This window comes from Quercus lobata, chromosome 2, assembly GCF_001633185.2.
Source record: "Quercus lobata isolate SW786 chromosome 2, ValleyOak3.0 Primary Assembly, whole genome shotgun sequence".
NCBI classification, from domain to species: domain Eukaryota; kingdom Viridiplantae; phylum Streptophyta; class Magnoliopsida; order Fagales; family Fagaceae; genus Quercus; species Quercus lobata.
The window spans coordinates 62,743,732-62,768,778 of NC_044905.1; the positions used below are offsets into that span (position 1 = coordinate 62,743,732).

A 25,047-nucleotide genomic window follows, 5' to 3' on the forward strand; every position below is an offset into this window, starting at 1 on the left:
AATAGAAGACATAAATTTTGCATTTAATAAAATAGATGAACATGTGGCATATTTTTATTTGTGGAGTATATAATAGAGCAGGAAAAGCGGAACAGACGATTTGGACCCTTTTTAAAGACCTTTACCAAAGAATAAATTGAATATGGGTCCGGTTTACGAATACCCTTAGAACGTTTGTTAATAAACTATTTTAGAAATGTTTTGATAATACTTTCATGAAAAATATAAAAACTATCGAAAAGTGGATAATTTTTTTTCCATAAATTTTTTTTTTTAATATTTCCTAAATCAATACTCTTAGGACATCTATTAAATTTTCCCATAACATATTCGTAATATTTGGAATGAAAAACGTAGTAAGAAATTCCATCTTAGTGCGGTCTAAATGGGGGTTTAGAAATTAGAAGTCCAGCGGAAATATTTGGACTGGATAAATTGCCCAATACAATTTTTAGAGTGAGTTGGGCTTAGGAGGGCTCAAAGAACCATTCAATCCAACCCGATGAATATAAGGTTTAATGACATATTTTCAGTCATTGAACCTATTATGAATCATAGAGCAACGGTTATACCTGCTCAATCCAACTTTACCTGAAGGCATACTTGCGATTTTACCTGCTCCGCTGCTCGATCCAATTCAATACTAATGCCTTCTGATATTTGAAATCTATTCAGATTCATATTATCCTATTTTTCTTGAACTTCCTTAGTAATCAAACACGCAAATTGAGAGAGAGAGAGAGAGAGAGAGAGATCACCACCAAACTGGCTGAAGAAGAAAATAAGGGAAAAATAGATAGGATGGTAAAAGAAGAATTAATATACACTATTCAGTATATCCTACATATCATCGACCCAATATTGCCTTCTAAGTAATTTCTCAATAAATGTATTACAAGTTACAACCAAATTATTTCATAGCATAATTTGTCAAGGGCCTTAGAGTTGAATTAACACCTCCCTTGCACAAAGTACTTGGGGTCTAGTAAGGAAAGGGTTTGAGTTGTGAGGTTAGCAACATATTGTAATTATCTCTAAATATATATTTCATAGAATTAGATGATGAGTTGTCATAATCTTAAAGATCAAGCCATATACCAATGATCCGTAGCCCAAATAAAGATCAGGCTACATACCAATAAGCTCTACCCCAAATGACATTCCACCTTTAATTCCATCCCTCTAATGCGTGCAAGTTACCTTGAAATAGAAAAAAGGAAAAAATTATCTAGGGTAATGGCCAGCAGAGCCACCGACACGCGCCATAGTGCCTCTACAAGCCATAGTCCAAGGCTGAGGAGTAATAATCAGGCTCTCGGATCCCTTAAGCCATTTCTACTTATTCCAGCTCTACCTATATCCACACTGCTCTTCCAAACCCAAATCCAAACATATGTCACTGACTCACAGTCCAAGTCTTCATCATCCTTGCCAAGCTCCAGTGTGCATTTTCATCATCCAATTTCTCTACCAGTGCCTACTGGTCCGTACTCCACACTAAACAGTTAAACATTCAAGGGTTGTAATCGGTAATCACCTATCTAGACTAGTTCTGAGAGCATCACATTTCAAAGGCAAGTGAATGTAGTACATTAAAAACAAAATGTATTGCATTTTTAAATTATTAATATAACATTATTATAAAATACACCAAGAGCATTACTGTCCAACTTTGTAAATGCAGATCCCGCAATCTCATAATATAAATCTTGTAATACAAATTTCTACAGAGCAAACCTTTCTCACAGATTCCACCCTTGTACCATCAGACTCACTGGAACTCCCAAAGCTGAAACTATAATTGAACACAAAGAATTGGCAACTAAATTTAATATACATTACCACTGAACACTTCCATTATTATTGGTGTCTAGAAAAATCCTTGGACTATGACTTCAAAACAGATAGTGAACTCAGAGTCAGCACTGATCACACAAGATTGATTGTGAAGGAGACATATGGATGGGAATCAGCATCACCTGCCAGACCAGCCACCCCTCCTCCGACTTCATCTTCAGTTTTCCAATATGTGCTGCATCCAAACATCAGAGGAAAAACAAAATGAGGAAACATAAATCAGATTACAAAACCACTAAGATATACAAATGTACAAAAACTTTCCAGAAATACAACATTGCAATTAGTATCATCCTCTGTATTATTGCATAGGTGAGCAAACAAAACAATACACATCATAATTGAACTGCAAGATGTGCTCCCAATTTTTTGAACTTAAAAAGGCATAAAGAATTCAAGAGTCAGAAGTTCCTATAAAAGTTTAGAAAATAGTTTAGAGTTTAGCTTTATCATCAAACAGTTACTGAAGCAATGAATTTTAAACCTCTTGACAACCTTCATATTTTTCTTCACCATACAGAGTAATATACCCTCCCATGACCACTGAATCAGGTAACAATCTCAAATAACATGTTCTCATTAGTTAACTAAATAATGGATCTTAAGTTCATCTGCATCTACACTAGTACATATGGCCTACGTAGTTAAGATCATGTCAACCTTGACCCTCTTATTCTTAACTGTAATTATTGAGGTGTACTCATTCTATACCATAAGACATACACAAAGGCTTATGGACTTGCCTGTTTGCAGTGTCACACAACCCTTCAAGGATTGAGCGCACTTTCTTCTCACTTTTTACCGACGGAGCTAAAACACATGCCTGAAATCATTTCAACAACCCATGCTCTGTCAAAAAAGGCAAATTCTTGGTTGGAAAACCACAAACGAACATAAGAGTCTACATACCAAGAAAGATGGCGGCAGACCATATCTCAAAATGCTCTCTGTGAAAACGCGCACAGCACAAAAGTGCATCCAGGCGCTAAAAACCTACAGGCAGGAAACCTATTCAGTATAAAAGAAAATTATGAAAACTATTGCAAAGGGCAAGACAACATCAACGAGAACAAGTATAAAAACAATGTATACCAATAATAGTAATAATAATAGATCAAACAGCAAAACTAAAAAATTTTAGTTCAAAACAGCAATTTGAAAGATTCTGAACAAAAACGGGACCACATATAGGCAAATAGGCTACAGAGGTGCACACATAAGTCAGATGCATCTTATAGATAATAAAAAAAACAAAAAGAAAAATACCTCCCCATAACTGTTATAGCACCACTGCAAAAGAGAACTTCTCATACTTCCTTGATCTTCAATTAACTTTTCTAACTCCTGCTTCCGACTCTCCTGTGCTTCTGGACTATGTTCAAAATCACGAATCTGAATCACATATTAAAATAACAAGCCACTAATTAGATATGTTCCACCTAGTCAAATGCTGAAATTAGCATAAGTGCAGCAAATTCTTTATGCATTTCTGCTTTGCAGACAGTACAAATGAGCATGCCAGGATATAAATTTTAAATGACATGATGAAGATTCACTGTTGTAACATCCCTGGATCATGCCACTTGTACAACATACTCACCTGAAAACCTTTTTCACGTGAAGCTGTTCTAAAATTGTCTGCAACACGTCCAAAGAGTGTCACAGTATAAAGAGCATATTCATTATCCTCAAACAACTTCTTGGATGACCTGGGGACCTGAGAGCACATAGCAAGATTAATCAGACTTGAGGTAAGATCACGATAAACTAAAAATAAAACAATGTGATTACAACTATTGCACAGGTAAAGTTTTTTTGTTTTTTGCTAAACAGGTATGATAGGTAAGTTGGATAAATTGAAGTGACCCATATCATATTGTCAGAAAGGTAGCACAACTGTTCCACAGATTTAAGGGGCATGATGGATAAGTTGATTGATTAAAGTGAACCCATATCACATTGTAAGCAATGTAGCCTACTAAATCACAACTCTACCACAATATCAACAAGGCCGAACCAACAGGAACTAGAATATATAACCAGAAATAATAATCCATACCACATAGCTAGTCAAAGTCTCATAGCTGGCTAACCAGTCTTTCTGTGAATACTTGGGAACAACTGCAAGGAGAGTCACTAGATGTTCTGAGGTAATTATATCCTCTGGTTTCACTAGATTTGAGAGATCCCGTACAGCCAGGCTGAAAAATGCAGAAAGCTAGGTCTGATCAGAAACCAGAATCAACTATTTTGCATATATGTGCAATTTTAAACCCCCCCCCCCCCCAAAAAAAAAAAAAAAAAGAGAAAAAGAGAAAGAAAGAAAGAAAGAAGAAAAACATGTACCTTCCACTTTGCTTTCGGTTTATAGCATTAAGCTGACTACGCACATTGTTGTATTCAGCAACACGAACCTAATATAAGAGACAAAGCTTTAAGACCCATATATATTCATCTAAAAAATAAAGATTTATTTATATGTCAGTCTAAAAAACTAAAGAGCTTTGGCTTAATTATGAGGTTTACTTCTTCAGTCAAGAAACATAACAGATCTAATCAATCCAAGTGGAGGAAAAAAACCTACATGATAAATGACGGGGAGAAAACTAAAGTTTGTAAGGTGGTAGCCAATCATATTAAAGTAGAAATGAATACATGCCTAGAAAATTTGAGGACGGCCAAGTAAACAATTGCTCTCATGGTATCAATTGTTGTTATTTCCATCAAAATAAAAAATCATAAACACTCATGCAGCAATTTACCACACTCTACTTATCACAAGGTGTCAGGGAATCAACATTCTATGCTCCTCCTTTTTTGTTACCTCCTAGTATGATAGAGTCTGTGCCAAAACTAATCAGTTGCCTAGTTCAGTGCATGACTGTGCTATATAGCCTAAAGAAAGCAGGTGAAACAAACACTCAAGTTTCATAACCATGTACAAAAGATCTGACACACTAAAGCCAATGACTCAATGAGCTCTAGCTCAAATGACACATCCTTCCCTCAGAAGGATAGAGTGGAAGCTGAATTGTGCTCCAAGACCCACTAGATGTGCGTGTGACTCACCAATTAAAAAAAAAAAAAAAAAAAGAAGACCCTATACACTAAGAAGAGTTCTTGGAAGGGTTTTGTATCTTAATATGAGCCACAGGAGTTCACCATACCCATCATTCTCTGAAATATCCTGGCTTTACAATTGTAATTCTCTATGCTTTGTACACAGATGCTCATCCTTCCTATTTTTGGCATTCTCCCGAGCAATTCATCCAGCTAAGGAAGATAACCCCACACTTAAGACATCCACAATCCACAGATATCACATGTCATAAGCTAAACAGAAAACAAAACACATTGTAGTCAAGTGCAGCGAACAGCTGATTTACCATAAACACCTAACCAAATCACATAGGTCATTGTAAAGAAACTTATTCTATCTCTCTCAGCTGATCTCGAAGAATCTTAACTATACTGTGTTGTCAAGGCTTGGTTTACTAACAAGCAATAATTCCTTGTATCTGCCTTCCAATAATAGATAACCAACATATCAAATCAAGACGAAATTAATTATTACCTTGAGATCATCCTCAATCTTTGACACTTGACTATGAATACTATCCACAGTCTCCCTCAAGGGTGACATAGTTGGGTACTTGGCTTCATCCCAAACAAACCTTTTCCATTACAAAACCAAAACAAAAATTCTCGGTTAATAATACCCAGATCCCTCACAATAACAGAAAAAACCAAAATCCTAAGTCAAAATATCTTTATTGATTTTACAGAATTGTGATTCACCTAGTGAGGTACGAATCAACTGGTACTCCGTCAACAGTGAGAGCATTGCTCTCCACACCCGATACCCTCTCTAATTCCTCGATTTGACGCCTGATCTTGTGTGACACTCCTTCCACAAAGCTGTTTGACTACAAAATTCCACAGTAAAACTCCAATTTAATAATAATAATAACAACGAAAATCACGGAAATAACAGATCAATTTCAAATTTGCAATCAAATTGCCACAGAAAAAGTTGAAGAAATTTCAGATTCCATGAATCTTAATAATTCATAAAATATTGATAAAAAAAAAAAAAAAAAGAAGAAGACAAAACTACACAATTTGCACTTAAAATTAAAAGAAAGACATTCTGTGAATAAAAAAGTTTTCAAAATTGGATTCAGATCAAAGCCAAATTTGCAATTAAATAGCCACAGAAATAAGTTCAAGAAATTACAGATTCTGTGAATCAAAATAAAGATAAAAATAAAAATAAAAATAAAATTACAAAATTTGTATTAAAAAAGAAAAAGAAAAAGCAACACATTCAGTGAATCAGGAAAAAGGACCTTCAAAATTGGATTCAGATGTTGGAGGAATTACCTTTTGGAGATCGTCGCTGAGAGAGAGAAGTGAGTCGAGGGTGCCAACACGTAGATTAGGAACATTGAACTGGAAAAATCAAATATAAAAACGAAAGAAGGACTATAATGACATGAAATTGAAGCAAAGAGAAACAGATCTTCCAAGGAAATGAGAGAATGAGTGAGTACTCTATAGAGAGGAGTGTCAAAGGAATGCTTGGAGATTTGCTCTTGCAATCGGTTCCACAAAGAAGTTGCAGAGTTCTGAACTGGAAGAGAGACCACCCAGTATCTCGTCGCCATTGAAGCTTCAATTTACAAAATCTCTGACAATTACAAAAAAAACCAAAGAGAGTTGTCTACCCGGCTCTAGCAATGGCAAAGCCAAAGCTTCACAAAATTTACAGAAAGTTGTAAAAGAGCATTCACATCAGGCTCAATAAATTTTAAGCCAAATTCAAACTAACACCCCCTACTATTTCGATTTCAGCTAACCCACCATTCACATACACTAGCATCAGACTCTCTATTCTTTCTCGCTCCAATTAAAGATTATTTCTTTATTCATCAACACCCAGAATAACATATGGAAATACAAAGAAGAATCAATACCCAGAATGAGAAATTAACACTGCATTCTGATCATCAGTCAAAGAAGTACAAATTTTCATTACAACCCTGAAATTTTTTCTAATTGGAGTCTATGATATACTCTTACAATAAATCAAATCTAACTTTTATTTTTCTTAATTATTGGCATAACATAACAAATCTTAATGGGTGACAATAACAAAAAATTTAGTAAATATATATTTATAAGACCCAGATTCTATGATGTTTGATTTACAAGCTTATGTAGAAAATACAAATCCTCGGAAATGTTGAAATTAAGCAATACCCTATTATCAATCATCCAAAATTTCGCGTACATTCATCAGATCACAAAACAAAAGTGCAACAAATTTTGTGCAAACCGAAAGCAAAGTGAGTGGAAAAAAAAAAGAAGAAGCGAAATTAAAAGGAACAAAAAAAGAAAAGAGAAAAAGAAAAGGGTCTCACCTATCAGTGGCTTCGTGATTTGTTCAGGTTGTCTGTCTGGCTCTGGCGAAAGAGAGAGAGATGTACATGTACATGTAAGAAGTTTCTGAACTCTGTGTCTCTGGCGAAGTACTGAGTGGTGCTTTTTGGGTTGGGCTTGGCATAGTTTGGCTAATAATTTGGCATTTTGGGCTGGACAATGTAAATAATGAGTTTTTGGGTTACTTTTTTAACATTGGGGTTGGGTGGGTCTACTCTTGGAAGCCCATCTCAAATTCAAACTTTAAAAAAAGATATATATATATTTATAATAATTTGATAACTAACTTGTAGTCCAATGTATATGCATAGATATACAATAAGATGTATAATATAATTCCTATATATATATAATTTAAATACTATTGATAGTCATTTTTATATTTTGTTAACTTTTTAAAAAATTTTGTAAGGATATTATTAGGTATAAAATGTAAACTGTCTATTTTTTTTTTAATTATTATTGTGAAGCACTTTTTTTTTTTTTTTTTAACGATTCATTTATTCTAAATTCTTCAGTTTTTGTACTTAATAACTCACTTGAATGAATATTTATGACATGGTTCCACATTTGATTCTAAAATTAAGAGTTCCAATTTTGCCCCATGTGTACTATATTATTTATTTTTAAAGAGTTTTTTTTTTGGAACAAAAAAATCTTTAAAAATAAATAATATAGCACACATGGCTCAAAATTGGAACTCTAATTTAGAATTTTAATTTGAGTTTCTCTCAGTTTTACCTATTATATATATATATATATATATATATATATATTTATATAGATATGTAGATTGGAGGAGGTGGGATTTGAATTTTGAACATCTCATTTGTAATCATCAATAAGTGTTAATTGAGTTATAAAGTTCTTGGCCAAATTTTATGTTTATGCCGTATGTGCATAATATGTTGGTAACAAATCATTGTATAACAGGTCGTGCTTTGACACCCAACTATTATTGTAATGGAATTTGTGTCTTGCGCCTAGCTAGAAAGAACTTAAAGCATGTTTGGCATTGCTAGTTAAATTTTTTTCGGTTTCTCTCAATTTCTCTATGAAGCATAACTAGTTGCAAACTCTACTAAAAAAAATAAAAATAAAAATTAGTCGCAAATAACCATGAGCTACCTTGAAATTAGGTCTAGCTAGCAACCCATTTTGTCCTAGTTTACATTTGTGTTAGCTTTTTTAAAAAAATTTTATAAGTAGTGCAATTATATCTATAAAATTGTGGCTTTATAAAAAAAAAAAATGTTCATGAGTAAGTAAGTTAACAGCCAACAATTGTTGTAAAGGCACACTTGCGTTGAGCTATATGTGTCCATTGTCTCTCAAAGTGTCTCCAACTCTAACCAACTTTTAATTTAAACACCCCCGGGGCGGAGCTGCACTCTCATTGTATTTTAGATAAACATATAAATAAAAGCTTTTATGTGCAAAAGAAATGATTTGCTATTAATTTAGGAACTTCCAAACGAAGTGTAAACTTCAATTGCAACATAAGATATATATACTACTCTTTAAATAAATACTTCTATAAGTTAGAATATTATTTCTCGAGACAAACCTATGATCCCAATTCGGTCTTGTAAGGGTTGAGTTGACATTGTATGACCCTTATTTTTTTCCACATGAAAGTGTATGTGTGTGTATAAAAGAAACTTAATCACATTGTTTATGTCTTCCTTTCAATACAAATAATTAAGAAAACAAATAAACAAAAACACTCTAAAGTAAATATCAAACAATACATAAAATCTGAAATTTACATAGTTCAAGTTAAATAATACATAACTACTTAATTCATTACATATTGCAACATTCTCATACCCTAATCCATTGTAAAATTAAAATCAAAACATTTTTAAACCCGCAATTTAAATGCCCTAAAGTCTAAAATCCATAAAATTGCAACACTCGCAAACCCTAATTTAATTACTAAAATTCTAATTATAATAATATATACATAAACAATATATCATTAGATCAACCTAAGCTTATAAAAAAATTGGGGATTTTGACTTTTGAAAGTATAATGGAGAAATTTATCCTCACTAGATTGAGAGATCTTAGATTAGACTGTGGGTCGGTAGGTGGCAACAAAAGAATTGACTGACAAAGTATAGGAGACTATTGAGAAGAAAGCTTTGGTGGTGACTAAAGCTCCAGCCAATTAGCCTCGTATATTAATGTGGGAGAGAAGCTCAAGAAGAGAATAAGTGTAGAGAACTGAGTTTCTTAAAAAAGCGAGGGGGGAAAAAGAGCATAAAAAAATAAAGTAATTCACATGTCCAAAAAACTCATATACCTATATTTTTCATAGGTTCAGGCCGGTTAACAAGTCCGAGTCTAGTTTTGACAGATCTAGGTAAATACAAAAACACTCCCTAAACTTTAGATCAAAATCAAATCAACCCCCTAAACTTTTGAGAAATACCCAAGTTGATCAAAAAAAAATTTTTTTTTTTCCTCTAAAAAAAAAGAGACAGAAATGTAAAAGTATCAATTTGGGTATTTTGAAAATTTATAAGCTTCTAATTTCAAATTAGAAGACCAGGGTGTTAGTTTCTATTAGAGCATTTTAATATTAATTAATTAAAATGAATAAATATTACAACATAAATGTAAAGATGTGGGAGTGGATATGGAAGATGAGAAGTTGGTGAAAATGTTTTATCCCACATTGAAAAGAAGAGAGACTATTTTTTTCTTTTTAATTGTGGTGATGGGCTAATATGAATTAACTCAGATATTGGGTTAAATACGTGCGTAAGGGGAGGTGAAGGGTGGAGGTATCAAAAATGGAAAGATTAATATCCTGCAATTAATCTTGTAAAGAGATCTACCAATGAGATGAGTGAGGAAGAATTTAGTCTCCATCAAGAAAAAATAGATAAGTATACAAAAGATGAATATAATTGTTACTCTTATCTTTTGAATTGTCTTGCCAATCATTTCTATGATTATTATGATACAACTTATAATTCTGCTAAGAAAATTTGGAAAGCTTTACAAAGCAAGTATGATACCAAGGAGGTAGGTGCAAAGAAGTATGTTGCTAGCAGATTTTTCTGTTACCAAATGGTGGATGGAAAATCGGTGGTGAATCAAGCACAAGACTTCCAAATGATTGTGGCAGAATTGAGATCTAAAGGCATAAAGATTGGAGACAATTTGGTGGTAGCTGGCTTAATTGATAAACTACAACAATCTTAGAGAGAGTTCCAAAAGACTTTACGACACAAACAAAAGGAGACATCCTTGGAGACTTTGATCACACGCATCCGTGTGGAGGAGAAGGCTAGAGGACAAGATGCCTTCATGACACAAGAGAGCAATGGTAATTCCACCCCAAAAGTAAACCTTATTTCAGCCAATAATAATATATCCAAAAATAATTTTCCTAGAAATGGTCAATTGAAGCCTAAAAAGAGAACCTTTAAAAATAATAATAGACCTTAAAGAAGGGGAAACCCGAATAAAAATTACAATAAGAACCAAGGACCCTTTTCACAAGATCAATTTAATAGATCCTGTTTTGTTTGTGGCAAGAGTGGGCATATTGCTCGATTTTGCAAATTTCAGAAACGTGAATCTGTCTCGCAGGCTAACGTAATCGAAGAGCCTTTAATGGCTAAAATTACAGACATCAATATGGTGCAATATGTTGAGGGTGGTGGGCAGATTCTGGTGCTAATAAGCACGTTTGCTATGATAAAAATTGGTTCAAGTTGTACACTCCTTTTGAAGAAGAAAAAACTGTTATGCTTGGTGACTCTAGCAAAACCAAGGTTCTTGGAAGTGGTGAGGTTGATTTAAAATTCACTTTTGGACGTGTGCTAACATTGAAAGATGTACTTTACACTCCGTCCATAAGGAAGAATTTAATGTCAAGTTTTTTTCTTAACAAGGCTGGCTTCAAGCAAACTATGGAATCTGATAATTATGTAATCACTAAAAATGGATTATTTGTGGGCAAGGGTTGTGCTTGTGATGGAATGTTTAAATTGAATGTTGAGAATAATAAAGCATCTACTAGTTCAGTTTATATGCTTTATTCTATTAATTTTTGGCATGCTCGTTTATGTCATATAAATAGTAGATATGTGGGAATCATAAGTAGTTTAAGATCGATTCCAAGACTGTCAAAAGATTTTGAAAAATGTGAAACTTGTAGTTAAGCTAAGATTACAAAAAAGCCTCATAAAAGTGTTGTAAGAAATACCGAATTGCTTGAGTTAATTCACTCCGATTTATGTGAATTTAAGGAAATTTTAACTCTTGGAGGAAATAGATATATTAGTACTTTTATTGATGATTTCTCAAAATATACAACTATTTATTTGTTGAAAAATAAAAGTGATGCTTTTGAAAAATTTCAAGATTTTTTAAAAGAAGTTGAAAATCAATTCAGTAAAAAAATAAAAAGAATAAGAAGTGATAGAGGCCGTGAGTATGAATCAAATGCATTCAACTCATTTGTTCAGTCTTTGGGAATTATCCATAAAACTACTGCACCATATTCACCTGCTTCTAATGGTGTGGCTGAGAGAAAAAATAGAACTTTAATTGATTTAACAAATGCCATGTTAATTGAATCTGTTACACCTTTACATTTTTGGGGTGAAGCTATTTTAAATGCATGTCATGTTTTGAATAGGGTGCCACATAAAACGTCACGTACCACACCTTTTGAGATGTGGAAAGGACATAAGCCAAATTTAAGATATTTGAGAGTATGGGGTTGTCTTGCTTATGTAAGGCTTGCTAACCCTAAAATACCTAAATTATGTATAAGAGCTACTACCTGTGCTTTTCTTGGTTATGCGATTCATAGTGTAACCTATAGATTTTTTAATCTTGAAAACAAAATAATTTTTGAATCTAGTGATGCAATTTTTCATGAAGAAAAATTTCCTTTTAAATTGAAAAATAGTAGGGGTGAAGAAAATATTTTATCACAACCTAGTTCTTCTACTTCACATTTACAAAATCAAGAAAATTTTGAAATGGAACCTAGAAGGAGTAAAAGAGCCAGGGTTGAAAAGGATTTTGGTCCTGATTATTATGTTTTTAACATTGAGGAAAATCCCCAAAATTTAAAATATGCTTTAACATCACCTGATGCTTTATTTTGAAAAGAGGCTGTAAATGATGAGATGGAATCTCTAATTTCTAATAGAACTTGGAAATTGGTAGATCTTCCATCGGGTTGTAAGACCATAGGATGTAAATGAGTCCTTAGAAAAAAATTGAAGCCAGATGGATCAACAAATAAGTTTAAAGCTAGACTTGTTGCAAAAGGCTTTAAACAAAAAGCTGATCTTGATTTCTTTGATACATTTTCTCCTGTAACAAGAATTACATCTATTAGATTGTTAATTGCTATTGCTGCAATTTTTGATTTGAAAATTCATCAAATGGATGTAAAAACTGTTTTTCTAAATGGGGACCTAGAGGAAGAGATTTATATGGATCAACCCGAAGGCTTTGTAGAGCCTAGACAAGAAAGCAAGGTATGTAAGCTAACTAAATCCCTATATGGCTTAAAACAAGCACCTAAGCAATGTCATAAAAAGTTTGATTCCTGCATGATTGAGAATGGTTATAAATCAAATGAGTGTGATAAATATATTTATTCTAAATCATGGAATAATTTACATGTTATTATTAGCCTCTATGTGGATGATATGTTGATTTTTGGCTTAAATATGCATGTTATAAATGAGACGAAAAATATGCTTAAAAGCCATTTTGATATGAAAGATCTTGGTGAGGCTAATTTTATTTTGGGCATGAAAATTACAAAAACATGTGATGGGATATTTCTTGATCAATCACATTATGTTGAGAAAATATTGAGAAAATATAATTTTCATGATCACAAAAGTGTAGCTACTCCTTTTGATTCTAGTGTTCATTTATTTCTTGTGAATAATAATGATGAGATTTTTAATCAAAAAGATTATGCTAGCATCATTGGTAGTTTGTGTTATGCTACTGATTGTACTAGACCTGATATTGCATATGTAGTAGAAGTGCTTAGTAGATTTATTAGCAAGCCTAGTAAAGATCATTGGCTAGCTATTGAGCGAGTCATGAGATATTTAAATAGTACCAAAAACTATGGCTTATTTTCTAAAAAGTACCTTGTTGTGATTGAAGCTCTTAGTGATGCCGATTGGAATACTTTGTTAAGTAATTCTCTCTCTACCACTGGTTATATTTTTACCTTAGGTAGTGGTACTATTTGTTGGAAATCTAAAAAGCAAACAATAATTGTTAATTCAAAAATGGAAGCTGAATTAATAGCATTAGTTTCAGCTAGTGAAGAGGCAAATTGGCTTAGAGATTTGTTATATGAAATTCCACTTTGGGAAAAGCCAATTCCACATATATTAATTCATTGTGATAACACTGCCACAATTAGTAGAGTTAAAAACCATTATTACAATGGTAAATCCAGACCTATAAGAAGAAAGCACAGTACCGTGCGATCTTATTTGAGTAGTGGTATCATAACTGTGGATTATATTAAATCTAATAAAAATCTTGCATATCCATTTACCAAGGCCTTGGCAAAAAATATGGTCTGGAATACGTCGAAGGGGATGGGACTAAAGTCCATAGAATCATGAGACATGTATGAGGATACCCAACTCAAGGACTAGAGATCCTGAGAATTGGGTTCGATAGGAAAAACGAATCATACGATGGTCGTAAGAAATACACTTTTTTTTAATTATTTATTTTGTAAATAATTTTTTAAATTATTCATCTCTATGATGTAAGTGCATTTATCTTGTAATGTGGAAATGTTGAGTAAAAAACTCTTAATGAAATTTGTAGCTCGTATGAATGGGGTGTCAGAATTACAGGAGCACCCTTGACAAAATTTCACCTATGTGAGTGTGGGGGTGGGGCCACTCCCTATGAGATTTGGACTTAATCTCAAACACACTCATGAAACTGGGATTAGCACATGGCTGTAAAGTGCTAGCTAAAAAACCTCATGTAAACACCTGGGTTGTTATGCGTAAGCAGTGACGCGTAATTTCCCTAAAGCAATCTTAGTTCAAGTCGAAGACCACTACGACTTTGGAGTTGAGATCGTTGTTTTACTAAGTGAAGGTTCAATGCAGAGCACATCTTCATGATGCATAGTGACCCGTCTTTGTCTGGTAGTCTCTCTTTAATTAAAAATTTTAATTTTAAAATGTGTAGGGGATTGTTGGAGTATTTTAATATTAATTAATTAAAATGAATAAATATTACAACATAAATGTAAAGATGTGAGAGTGAATATGGAAAATGAGGAGTTAGTGAAAATGTTTAATCCCACATTGAAAAGGAGAGAGACTATTTTGTTCTTTTTAATTGTAGTGATTAATGGGTTAATATAAATTGACTCAAATATTGGGCTAAATACATGCGCAAGAAGGAGGTATCAAACAGGTGTCATAAAAACTATTTCATACCAACAGTTCAACCATAAAGTCTGTAATTCTTGACGAACTTCGGAATGGTACACACCTTTGTACCATTTGTGCATTTATTCGACTTTGTACCCATGTAAAACCTCGGGAAGTAAAAACAAGTTTGTTTAACCCACGGATAAAAAAAGGTCCTGATGGAATAAATAATAGCAAACAAAAGTTACAAAACAAAACTTCTCAAAGTTCTAAGTCAATGTATTAAACTAGTCATGCAGTCACTTTACTAATCCAAATTTACCTTCTTCTTTTTTCTTTATAAATATTTTTGGTTATTCCCTTGTGTTATTACTGTGCATGACACTCTAGTTTCCATTATTCGAAACCGACCATAAAATTTCACCAACACTCCCTTCCCAAAAAGAAAAAACCACCAAAACCTGGTCAATAGACTCAATACTGAGCACCTAGCCACTCTAAGTTGTCACCTACTTCAAACCCTAAGTTTTCATCACCACTAAGACCCCACATATTGTGGATCACAAAGAGTAAGATAGGATTTATTAGGTAAGGTAAGGAGAAAGATCAAAAAAAAGTGATGAGAGAAAGAAGAGAGACAAAAGATGAAAAAAAAGAAATTGACAGATTAAGGACAATAGGTCCATATCTTGGGATGGAGGTAATTTTTATATTTATATTTCATTTTATTATCTATAATCTATAATGATGGTGTCATAGATAATCCCAAGTCCATAACTCGTCCATATATCTCGTCCAATGAAAGAAGCTACAATAGGCGGTGAAAATTGCAAGCGTACTGGCGAACCTCGTCCATACATGGACGAGCAATACCTCGTGAGATCTACTGATCATTTATGAACGTCAAGCCTTCCTAGATGATCTCGTCCATCTTCCACTAAAAATGGACGAGATCATCCTGGAGGTGTCGTCCATCCTTACTATGGATGGACGAGTTCATCGGCCCGTCCAACCTAGGTAACTTCCACAGCGGTTATGGAAGTTACTCCCAATTCTCCGGACTCCTCGACATTGGGAACGGTTACTAAACAGATAACCGTTCCACACACACTATATAATGCTTCTTCGATGAAAGGTAAGGGATTCAGACACTTTTACTTTTGAGAGAACATTTCTTCGTTACAGAGAGTTCCAAGTAACTAACTTGATCATCGGAGGATTTTTGGCCGGTCCCCACCGGTCCCCTCTGATTCTGTGTCTTTTGTATTACAGGAAATAGCCCAAAGATCAACGTTCGAGTCCTGTCAACCCACTGATAAAGAGAGAATCATCATATAATATATATATATATATATATTATAATTAAAGATATATGCTTTGAAAGTGTTTCAATTTTATACGTAATTATTTTAATATTTTTTAATTGAGTCTCAATTATATTTCATATATTTAAACTCTCCATTAAAATTTCACAATATTTTATCAAAAAATTTTTGAAGTCATTATTCTAATATATATATTGTAAGGGCAAGTTTTGGTTCCTAAGCCCAAAAGGTAGAAGGATTCAAGCCCAAAAAGCCCAACACAATGAATTTTTAGAGAGTGGGCTGAAAACTAGGTTTCGGTGAGTTGGAAAACGCCCATAATGAATTTAAGATTGAAATAAAACAAAGAAAAACAGGTTTTATGCAAAGAAATCCTTCCTCGACAAAGTCCGAGGAGAGTAGTTCTGGAGTATATTCTTCTTAAACTTGATTACAATTTTAGTTCTTTGTGTTACAGTGTTTTTCAGATTCTCAGATGAACTCCCTCCCTATCCCTGGAGGATCTCTCACAATATATAGTCTCTTTTGGCTGATCTTGGCTCTCCATTTGTTGATTATGCAGGCCACTACTTGAGTGCTTGTCCCATCAGACGCCCTCCCAAGTCTTCTGTGAGTTGCGACAACCAAGATAGCACTGTTCAGGAGTTTTCTCCACATAATGCGGCTAGGGTGTTTGGTGAGGTGTATTAAATATGGTGGCAACTACCATCCCTCTAATCACGACAGGGCTAACCCCCTCTCTGAAACCATTCCTCTACAGTATGGCCCCTTCTTTGGTAATGTGCCATTGACATGGCCATGGCCTGCCTCTCTGACCTTACCATCCAAGTGTATGAACTCCTTGAAACTGTATTGGCTTCCTCGGCCTTGGGTATGATACATGGCATGATTACCTTATTAAATTTTTGTACCGCACAATAGCCCCTAAAAACTCCAGTTTTTCTCTCTTATATGAGGAGAAAAATGGGGTTTTGATCATAGTGATTGGCTTTACATGCGTCTTTGTTTTTCCCATGTGAGAACATCACTTCATATGCCCTATAACCATTCTTGGTGCTTCAGAGTCCGTAATGTCTCATTAAATGTTCCATGCAGCGCCTTGTCTCCTACGTCTTACGGTGAGATGGAGATCCTACGACTGATATTTTTCCTCGAAATTTGGGGTGGGGTAACTCCTGCCTAACTCCACCTTATATACAAGTGCCTAGGGGATTCATTTCTCTCACTTTCCAAATCTTCAAACTTTCAAGACTTTTCAAATCTTCAAACTTTCAAGAAGCTCATGAAGTGACCCTTGCCCTTATTTTCGTAAGTTCCCTTATTCTTAGGTTTCTCTTCTCCACGGCCAATCTCATCGGCCTTCTGTTTTCTGTTTCTTTCTTCAAAAAATTTCTTTCCCTTCTCCCTAGTCTGCTTAGATGGGTAGGTTTGCTCATTTAGTAGATACCCTCGCAGGTATGGAGGGGTTTAGGGCCCTGTATCACATTCCCCGAGACATCTCCTTGTGGTATTGCCCTCTGGGTGGGTGGCATGCCCTCAAAAAGAAGGGGGAGGTCATTATTCCTATGATTGCCTTTATAAAAGGGGGAATGAGGCTCCTTATGGGTAGAGTGACCAGGGACTACTTAATTGCCCATAGGATCTTCCCTCACCAATATGCGCTCAACCTGTTTAGAGTTTTAGGTACTGTAGATGCCCTTAACGAGCAAATGGGATTGGGCCTCACCTGGTATGACGTTGTCTGGATGTATGAGTACCATCTGCTTGCAGACTCTGGCTACTATCTTAAGTCTAGGTCTTTTGACATTAAGCTCATCTCATGTCTCCCCAAATCCAACAAGGGCATGAAAGATGACTTTCTAATCGTCTCTGGTGAATGACATGACGGTCTTCACTGCCCAACCCAAGAGGGAGCACCAGGTGGGGTATCCTAAGTTTAAGTCTTCTAACAAGGGAATTAGTTTTGTAGTTAGCCTTTTTCTTCATTCCTTTAGTGTTTTGTTTAATTCTGAATAATGACTCATTTTTCTAACTGTGGTTTTGCTTCTCGGCTGTTTTTCGTAGATAAAAGATATGTGGCTCCCAATCTTAACTTTGTCAACATTCCAAATTTCAACAGGGTGCTCAGATCCAAGGTGTTTATGAGCGAGGACAGACAATTGAGAGTTTTCCACCTTATCCTTGACTTTAAATCCATGTTTGATAGACGCGGGCAACGCGATCAGAGCTGGTGATCCTTGGCTGGCTCTGATTGACATTTCAGTGCCTGGATTCCTAGCTTGAGAAGGCACCGTGTAAGTCAAGTTGCCATCCCATCATTTTCCTAGTGAAAAAGCAGTTCCAAGAAAAGAGACAGCTTCCTCGCACCTGTCACTCGAGATGGAGATAGACCAATTTCAGCTCAAGGAAGGGAGAGAGGAGCAAGGAGAGCCTGTGATTCAGGTCTTGGATTCAGAAGATGAGCTTGACAGATTTTCAGGCGTTCGTACTTTCGGACTCGTCGTTGCGCTCATAGCCAGTGATTCAGAGGAAGAAGAAGAAAAAGAAGAAGAAATTCCGCTAGAGAGGAAGAAAGGTCTCCGTGAACTCCTTGTGGGCAAGGCCAAGGGGTCGGCGCCCAAAGATGCCTCGGGGTCACATCTCTCTCTTGCTCTTCCTCCTCCTCCCTCTCCTTCAGTTAACCCCTTCGCGCTTGCGAATCTGAAGAAGAGAAAGATAAGGAGGTGGTCGAGGAGGGAGAGTTGGTCCCTCATAATGAGGAGGTTCCTCCAAAGCTTCCAAGGATGGCCAGGGACAAGGGAAGGGCTTCCTCGATCGAGACCAAGAAAGGTCGGCACGTGGCCATGGAACTCCATCATCAGGGAGTTCTAGAGAGGGAATGCCCACTACCTTGCTGAGGCTCTAGAACGCCCCTCTTGTTGCCAAAGGATATGGTTGCTCTGAAGAATGTGAGGCAGCAAGACCATGGTTTTAAAAACCGGAATGAACAAAGAACCGGAAAAGAGACTGATTACTGGTTTTATGGTCCAATCGGGGTCGAACCAATGGTTGAACCGATGATGTCATAATTAATATAATTTAAATATTTAAATAATTTTTATATGAATTTTGAATTTTAATAACTTATTTTAAGAAAATATAAAAATATATAATTTTTTTTTCTTTTTTTGCATACTACCTTTTTTTTCTAGTAAGTAATTATTGACAAAAAAGGAATAATTTACTATTAAAGTTTCAAATTTTTATTTTTATAAATAATAGTCAAATTTAACTATTTATCTATTCAAAAAAAAAATTTTAAAAAAACCCCCCAAAGTCAAGTGACTTGACAACTCCCTGACTTCTTAATTATTATGACCAATCCACCATCCCATTCCCAGCCACACACGTATTCTCTTCTTTAATTTTTTATTTTATTTTATTTCCCCTCATAAATCTAGCACCCCATAGGCCCACACGGTTTACTATCAGGAACTTTTATTTTTTTCATTCTCATTGTTTTGTCCTCCAGGCTCTAGTACCTCCATCTCTCTCTCTCTCTCTCTCTCTCTCTCTCTCTCTCTGTGGAAGTTGATCTCCATCAGCTCCTCTCATTTCCTATCTCATCGAAAAGTTGTGGATGCATCATACCAGTCCAAGAGGCTGGTTTCGACACCAAGCATGAGCATTCAGTAATTTTCTCACTCTTTCAAGCCTAGCAGATCTGAGAAAAAAGAAGATTTTTATGGCAAAAAATCTGTCCTTACCCACTTAGACCAACAAATTTGAGAAAAAAGAAGATTTTTCTGCAAAATAAAGCTCCATTTTAGATCTCTTTCATCAATTTTGCAAAACCGGTTCAACCATCCCAGTTTCCGATTTTTTTGGTTTTTCCGATTGAACCAACGGTTACTGGTTAAATCTGATTTTTCTTACATTTTCGGTTTTTAAGCATAACCGGATCAGATTACTGTTCGGTTCTCGATTGAACCGGTCAAATCGACCGATCCGGTCCGGTTTTTAAAACTATGAGCAGGACCTCTTTCTATCCCTGAAGAGGGACTTGGCCTTGGTAAACTTCTCAACATGCCTTAATAATCCCATGCTAGGTTATCTTTTCCTTATTTGATAAAACATTCCTCTGTCGTTTTTATGCAGGCCATCTGGGAGGTCTTTATGGTCGAGGAATGGGTAAAAGTTGCCCGAAACGAGGCTAGGCTCACGGATAATCTCCGCACCCAAACCAGTAAAGCTTTCGGCGCCGCCAAGCAAAAGAATAAGGAGCTCAGTACGAAGCTGGCCGCTGAGGAGAGGGGGAGGAGGAGTGCTGAGATTGGCCTTAAGAATGCTCAGGATCAAGTTGAGAAGCAACGCAAGAAGCTCCATTACGCTGAGATAGAGCTAGCCACAGCCAAATAGGACGTCATGGATTTGAAGGCAGAGCTAGAGAAGGCCAAGGAGGTTGCTTGGGTGGCTAAGGCAACTGCAGATGCTTCAAAGAAAAATTTCTATGATCTTGGAGTGCAAGATATCGAGGTCTGCCTGATCGAGGAGTTGACTGAGGTCTGCAGGGACTACTGCTAGAAGGTGTGGACCGAGGTGTTAAACCTGGCTGGAGTTCCTGCTGTCTCGGAGTGGAGGAGGGCTGAAAACATATATTACCCACCAAACTCCGAGAAGCTCCTGCAACACTTTTGGGCTCTGGAACAGATGCGGCCCCTGCAACAACGGCCCCTGAGCAGTTTCCAAGCACCCAAGCCCCACCTCCCCCTCCTGAGACCTCCAAAGGGCCTGGCAAGGCTAGTGACCATGGCCAGGGGGTGGAAGTGGCCAAAGGCAAAAAAGCTAAAGCTCTACCAAAGGCTAAGGGCCTAGAGGCTGATCGAGGCAAGGAAGCTGCTCCTAAGACAAAGGCGTTCGAGTCGGTCAAGCCTCAAGTTGTGGCCCAGGAGAAGAAGGCCAACTCGGGCAAGGCTGCTAATCCTCCTGTCTCCCAGCTAGCCAGCAAAGAAGACCCTCCTCCAACCAAGGCTTAGCTTAGGATTTTTTTTTTTTTTTGGGTACTTTTCTTTTGTTGTGGCAGTTTGCCACTGTTTATGATGTATCTTTCTTTTGTTCAATGAAAAGACATTAACTTTTGCTTTATGAAATTTTGTTTTTGTTTTGTTTTTGCAATATTTACCTCTAATTGGCTGTAGTTACTGTTTTGTCTTTTGCTAAAAGGTTAGATTGATGATGCTTCTAAGGGTGAACACCCATACTTTAACAAAAGCTAATAGTAATGATTCGTTGTTAATTTGAATGAATTAAGCCCATGTAAACAATGAGAAAAATGCAGTTGGTGCTAAAAACTGTATAATCAACAAGAATGTCTAAGTCATTAGAGACAAGGAAAATACTTAGTAGAAAAAGGGGGTGTTTGAGGTCTCTCATTTTAAAAGTATCTTATGAGTGTACCTTCAGAATCCTTTAACCAAAACTCAGGGTGAATCCTCATTTTCTGACGATGATGCACATGCCAAGGTCCCATCCTTGGTGAAATTGTGAAGTGTTATTTTACTTAAGGCATGTGGTCCAAGGGACTAGGTACGGCCAAGACTCTGTTTAACACATTGATATTTGCTCAAGAAATATTAATTTACCTAAGGCATGTGGTCCGAGGGACCAGGCATGACCATGGTTCTGTTTAATACTTAATCAAGTAATTAAGAACATTAATTTACCCAGGGTATGTGATTGGAGGAACTAGGCATGACCAAGATTCCGTTTAATATTCAAACAAGTAACCAAGAATATTAATTAACCCAATATGGTTCGAGAAACTAAGCATGATCAAGGTTTTGTTTAATATTCAAACCAGTAACTAAGAATATTAATTTACCCAAGGTATGTGGTTCGAGGAACCTGGCATGACCAAGGTTCTGTTTAATATTCAAACCAGTAACTAAGAATATTAATTTACCCAAGATATGTGTTCTGAGGAACCAGGCATGACTAAGGTTCTATTTAATATTCAAAAAAGTAATCAAGAATATTAATTTACCCAAGGTATGTGGTCCGAGGAACCAGACATGACCAAGGTTCTGTTTAATATTCAAACAAGTAACCAAGAATATTAATTTGCCCAAGAAATGTGATCCGAGGAACCTAGCATGACCAAGGTTCTACTTAATATTCAAACCAATAACTAAGAATATTAATTTACCCAATGTATATGGTCCGAGGAACCAAGCATGACCAAGGTTCTATTTAAATTCAAACAAGTAACCAAGAATATTAATTTACCCAAGGTATATGGTCCGAGGAACCAGGTATGACCAATGTTCTGTTTAATATTCAAGCAAGTAACCAATAATATTAATTTACCCAAGATATGTGGTTCGAGGAATCAAGCATGATCAAGGTTCTGTTTAATATTCAAACAAGTAACCAACATGACACATAACTTTAACAAAAACATGGCAGATTTGCCTTTCATTAATAATAATACATTCGCAGGTTATTTACATTCTAGGGACATGGTATAACATTTTCGTCCAGGTCTTCTAGGAAATATACACCTATACCAACTACCGAGGTGATACGGTTTGGCCCTTCTCAATTGGGCCCTAACTTTCCCCACGCTGGGTTTTTTGTAGTACCCACAACTTTTCTTAATACCAAGTCCCCAGGGGGTAACGGTCTTGACTTCACGCTTAAGTAGTACCCCTATTTGAGTTTCTGCTGATAATACACTAATTGAACCATGACACTTTCTCTCCGTTCTTCAATTAAATTTAGGCTCTTTTCTAGTAGTCTGTCATTGTTGTCTGGAGTGAATAAGCTTGTCCTCAGCGTTAAGAATCCAGTTTCAAGAGGAATCATAGACTCGGCACCATAGGTCATTAAAAAGGGTGTCCCTCTGTTGACTTATAAGAGGTAGTCTGATATGTCTAAAGAACGTGTGACAGCTCTTCCACCCATTTGTCTTTTGCATCATCCAGCCTCTTCTTGAGTCCATTCACTATGACCTTATTGACAGCATCGGCCTGTCCATGGGTGGAGTACCTATTCTTAATGCTCAATTCACAACATTACCTCCTGAAGGCTTTGCTATCAAACTGAAGATCATTGTCCGAAATAAGGGTATGACTCATAAGGGATCCCAAATTGAGTAACAATATTTTTCCACACAAATCTCTTAGCATCCACGTCCTTGATATTTGCCAGTGGTTCAGTTTCAACCCATTTGGTGAATTAATCCGTGCCGGCCAATAACCATCTCCTATTCCCTGCTGCCTTAGGGAAAGACCCTATAATATCCAAGCCCCATTGAGTAAAAGGCCAAAGGCTAGATAGAGGATTGAGGACACCCCCTAGTTGATGAATATTTGGAGCAAATCTCTGACATTGGTCACATTTCTTCACGTATTCTTTTGACTCCTTTTGCATATTTGGCCACCAGTACCCTTGAGTAAGGGCCCTATGAGACAGTGATTTGCCTCCTGTATGACTTCCATAAATCCCTTCGTGTAACTCTTCTAAGAGTGGCTCCACTGCTTCAGGATGGACGCATAGCAAATAGGGCCTAAAAAAAGAGTGCTTGTATAACTTTTAATTCTCAGACAACCAAAAACGAGGAGCTTTTCTCCGCACTTTATCAGCTTCCCCTTTTCTCCTCAGGTAAGATGTCATCCTTAAGAAACAACATAATAGGATCCATCCAATTAGGTTCCACCCTAATTTGGTGAATATGGACCTTCCCTCTCTCCATCTCGGTGGGCCTACATAAATCTCAACCAGGATAACCCGAGGTAAGCTCTGCACCGAGGAGGTTATGAGAGTGGCAAGAGAGTCTGCATGCGTGTTTCTACTTCTAGGGATTTGCTGTAAGGTGAAAGACCCGAACCCTGATTGCGAATGCCTAACCTAATTTAAATACTCTTGCATTCTCAAATCTCTGGCCTACAACCAACCTCAAATCTTAGAATAACTCCACTGCTCTTCCTCCCATTTTCTGAACTATAGTCATTCTTACTAGTAAAGCCTCATACTTAACCTCATTGTTCATGGCCGAGAAGCCCAACCTTAAGGATTTCTCAATAACCACCCCTTTAGGAGATATCACAACTAGCCCCACTCCAGATCCCCTTTGATTCGCTGCCCTGTCAACGTACACCTTCCAGGATGAAGGCCTTTGTAAGGAGACCACGCCAACTGATTTTCCATTTATGCATTGCTCTTCCCTGTTCTCTCCCATTGGAGACTCAGTAAACTTAGCCATAAAATCCGCAAGGACCTGACCCTTAATGGAAGTGCGGGGTATATACTTGATATCAAAAGCTCGTAGGATCATTCCCCATTTTGTAATCCTCCCTGTGTAGTCAGCCCTTCAAAGCAGTGATTGAAGAGAAAGCTGGGTGAGAACCACAACAGTATGAGCCTGGAAGTAATAAGGGAGCTTCCGTGTAGCATGTACCACTGCCAAAATGACTTTATCCAATGGTATATAACGAACCTCTGCTTCATGCAATGACTTGCTCACATAATAGACCGGTCTCTACATACCATCGTTAACCCGTATTAGTACCAGGCTCACCGCATGTAAGACTACAGCAATGTAAGCAAATAGCACTTCCTCCTTCTTGGGCTTGGACATAATGGGTGGCTGAGAAAGATATTCTTTTAACTGCTGGGAGGCCGAGGCACAATCTTCGCTCCACTCAAACCCTTTTCACTTATACAACAACTGGAAGAATGGCATGCACTTGTCTGCTGATCGCAAAATGAATCGGTTTAAAGCGGCAGTCATTCCTGTCAACTTTTGGACCTCTTTGGGGTTCCGAGGAGGCTGTAGGTTGTTGGTTACTCTAATCTGGTTAGGGTCAACCTCAATTCTACAATGAGTGACCATATAACCTAGAAATTGCCAGAGCCAATGTCGAAAGAACACTTAGAAGCATTAAGGCGTAATTTGTGTTTCCTCAGTATCTCAAAAATATCCTCGAGGTCATTTACGTGCTCAGACTCTACTTTACTCTTTACCACAATAT

The 25,047-nt window shown here is 36.4% G+C and overlaps 1 protein-coding gene across 2 annotated transcripts; it reads right to left on the reverse strand.

The window, feature by feature from the left end:
- Positions 1-1,588: 1,588 nt before the first annotated feature.
- LOC115976118 (V-type proton ATPase subunit C) lies at positions 1,589-7,391 on the reverse strand. Of its 2 annotated transcripts, none has more exons than XM_031097228.1 (12): positions 7,281-7,391; positions 6,411-6,547; positions 6,241-6,309; positions 5,656-5,783; positions 5,432-5,531; positions 4,204-4,271; positions 3,917-4,058; positions 3,458-3,574; positions 3,124-3,249; positions 2,767-2,850; positions 2,601-2,680; positions 1,589-2,032 (listed from the first exon to the last, which is right to left on the reverse strand). In XM_031097228.1, exons 2-12 carry the CDS (start codon positions 6,522-6,524, stop codon positions 1,930-1,932), a joined length of 1,131 nt encoding a protein of 376 aa, XP_030953088.1. In that variant the 5' UTR covers positions 6,525-6,547; positions 7,281-7,391; the 3' UTR covers positions 1,589-1,929. The 2 variants fall into 2 exon arrangements, with proteins under 2 accessions (XP_030953088.1, XP_030953089.1); XM_031097229.1 differs by having other exon boundaries at positions 6,411-6,529; positions 7,281-7,386.
- Between the last annotated feature and the right edge of the window lie 17,656 nt (positions 7,392-25,047).

Excerpts from the sequence above, each read along its gene's own strand:
- LOC115976118 (XM_031097228.1), bottom strand. The coding sequence starts at position 6,524 with ATGGCGACGAGATACTGGGTGGTCTCTCTTCCAGTTCAGAACTCTGCA. Across the intron at positions 5,784-6,240 it reads TCAGCGACGATCTCCAAAAG|TCAAACAGCTTTGTGGAAGG; the intron begins GTAATTCCTCCA and ends GGAATTTTGTAG. Across the intron at positions 2,681-2,766 it reads GTCTGCCGCCATCTTTCTTG|GCATGTGTTTTAGCTCCGTC; the intron begins GTATGTAGACTC and ends AAATGATTTCAG.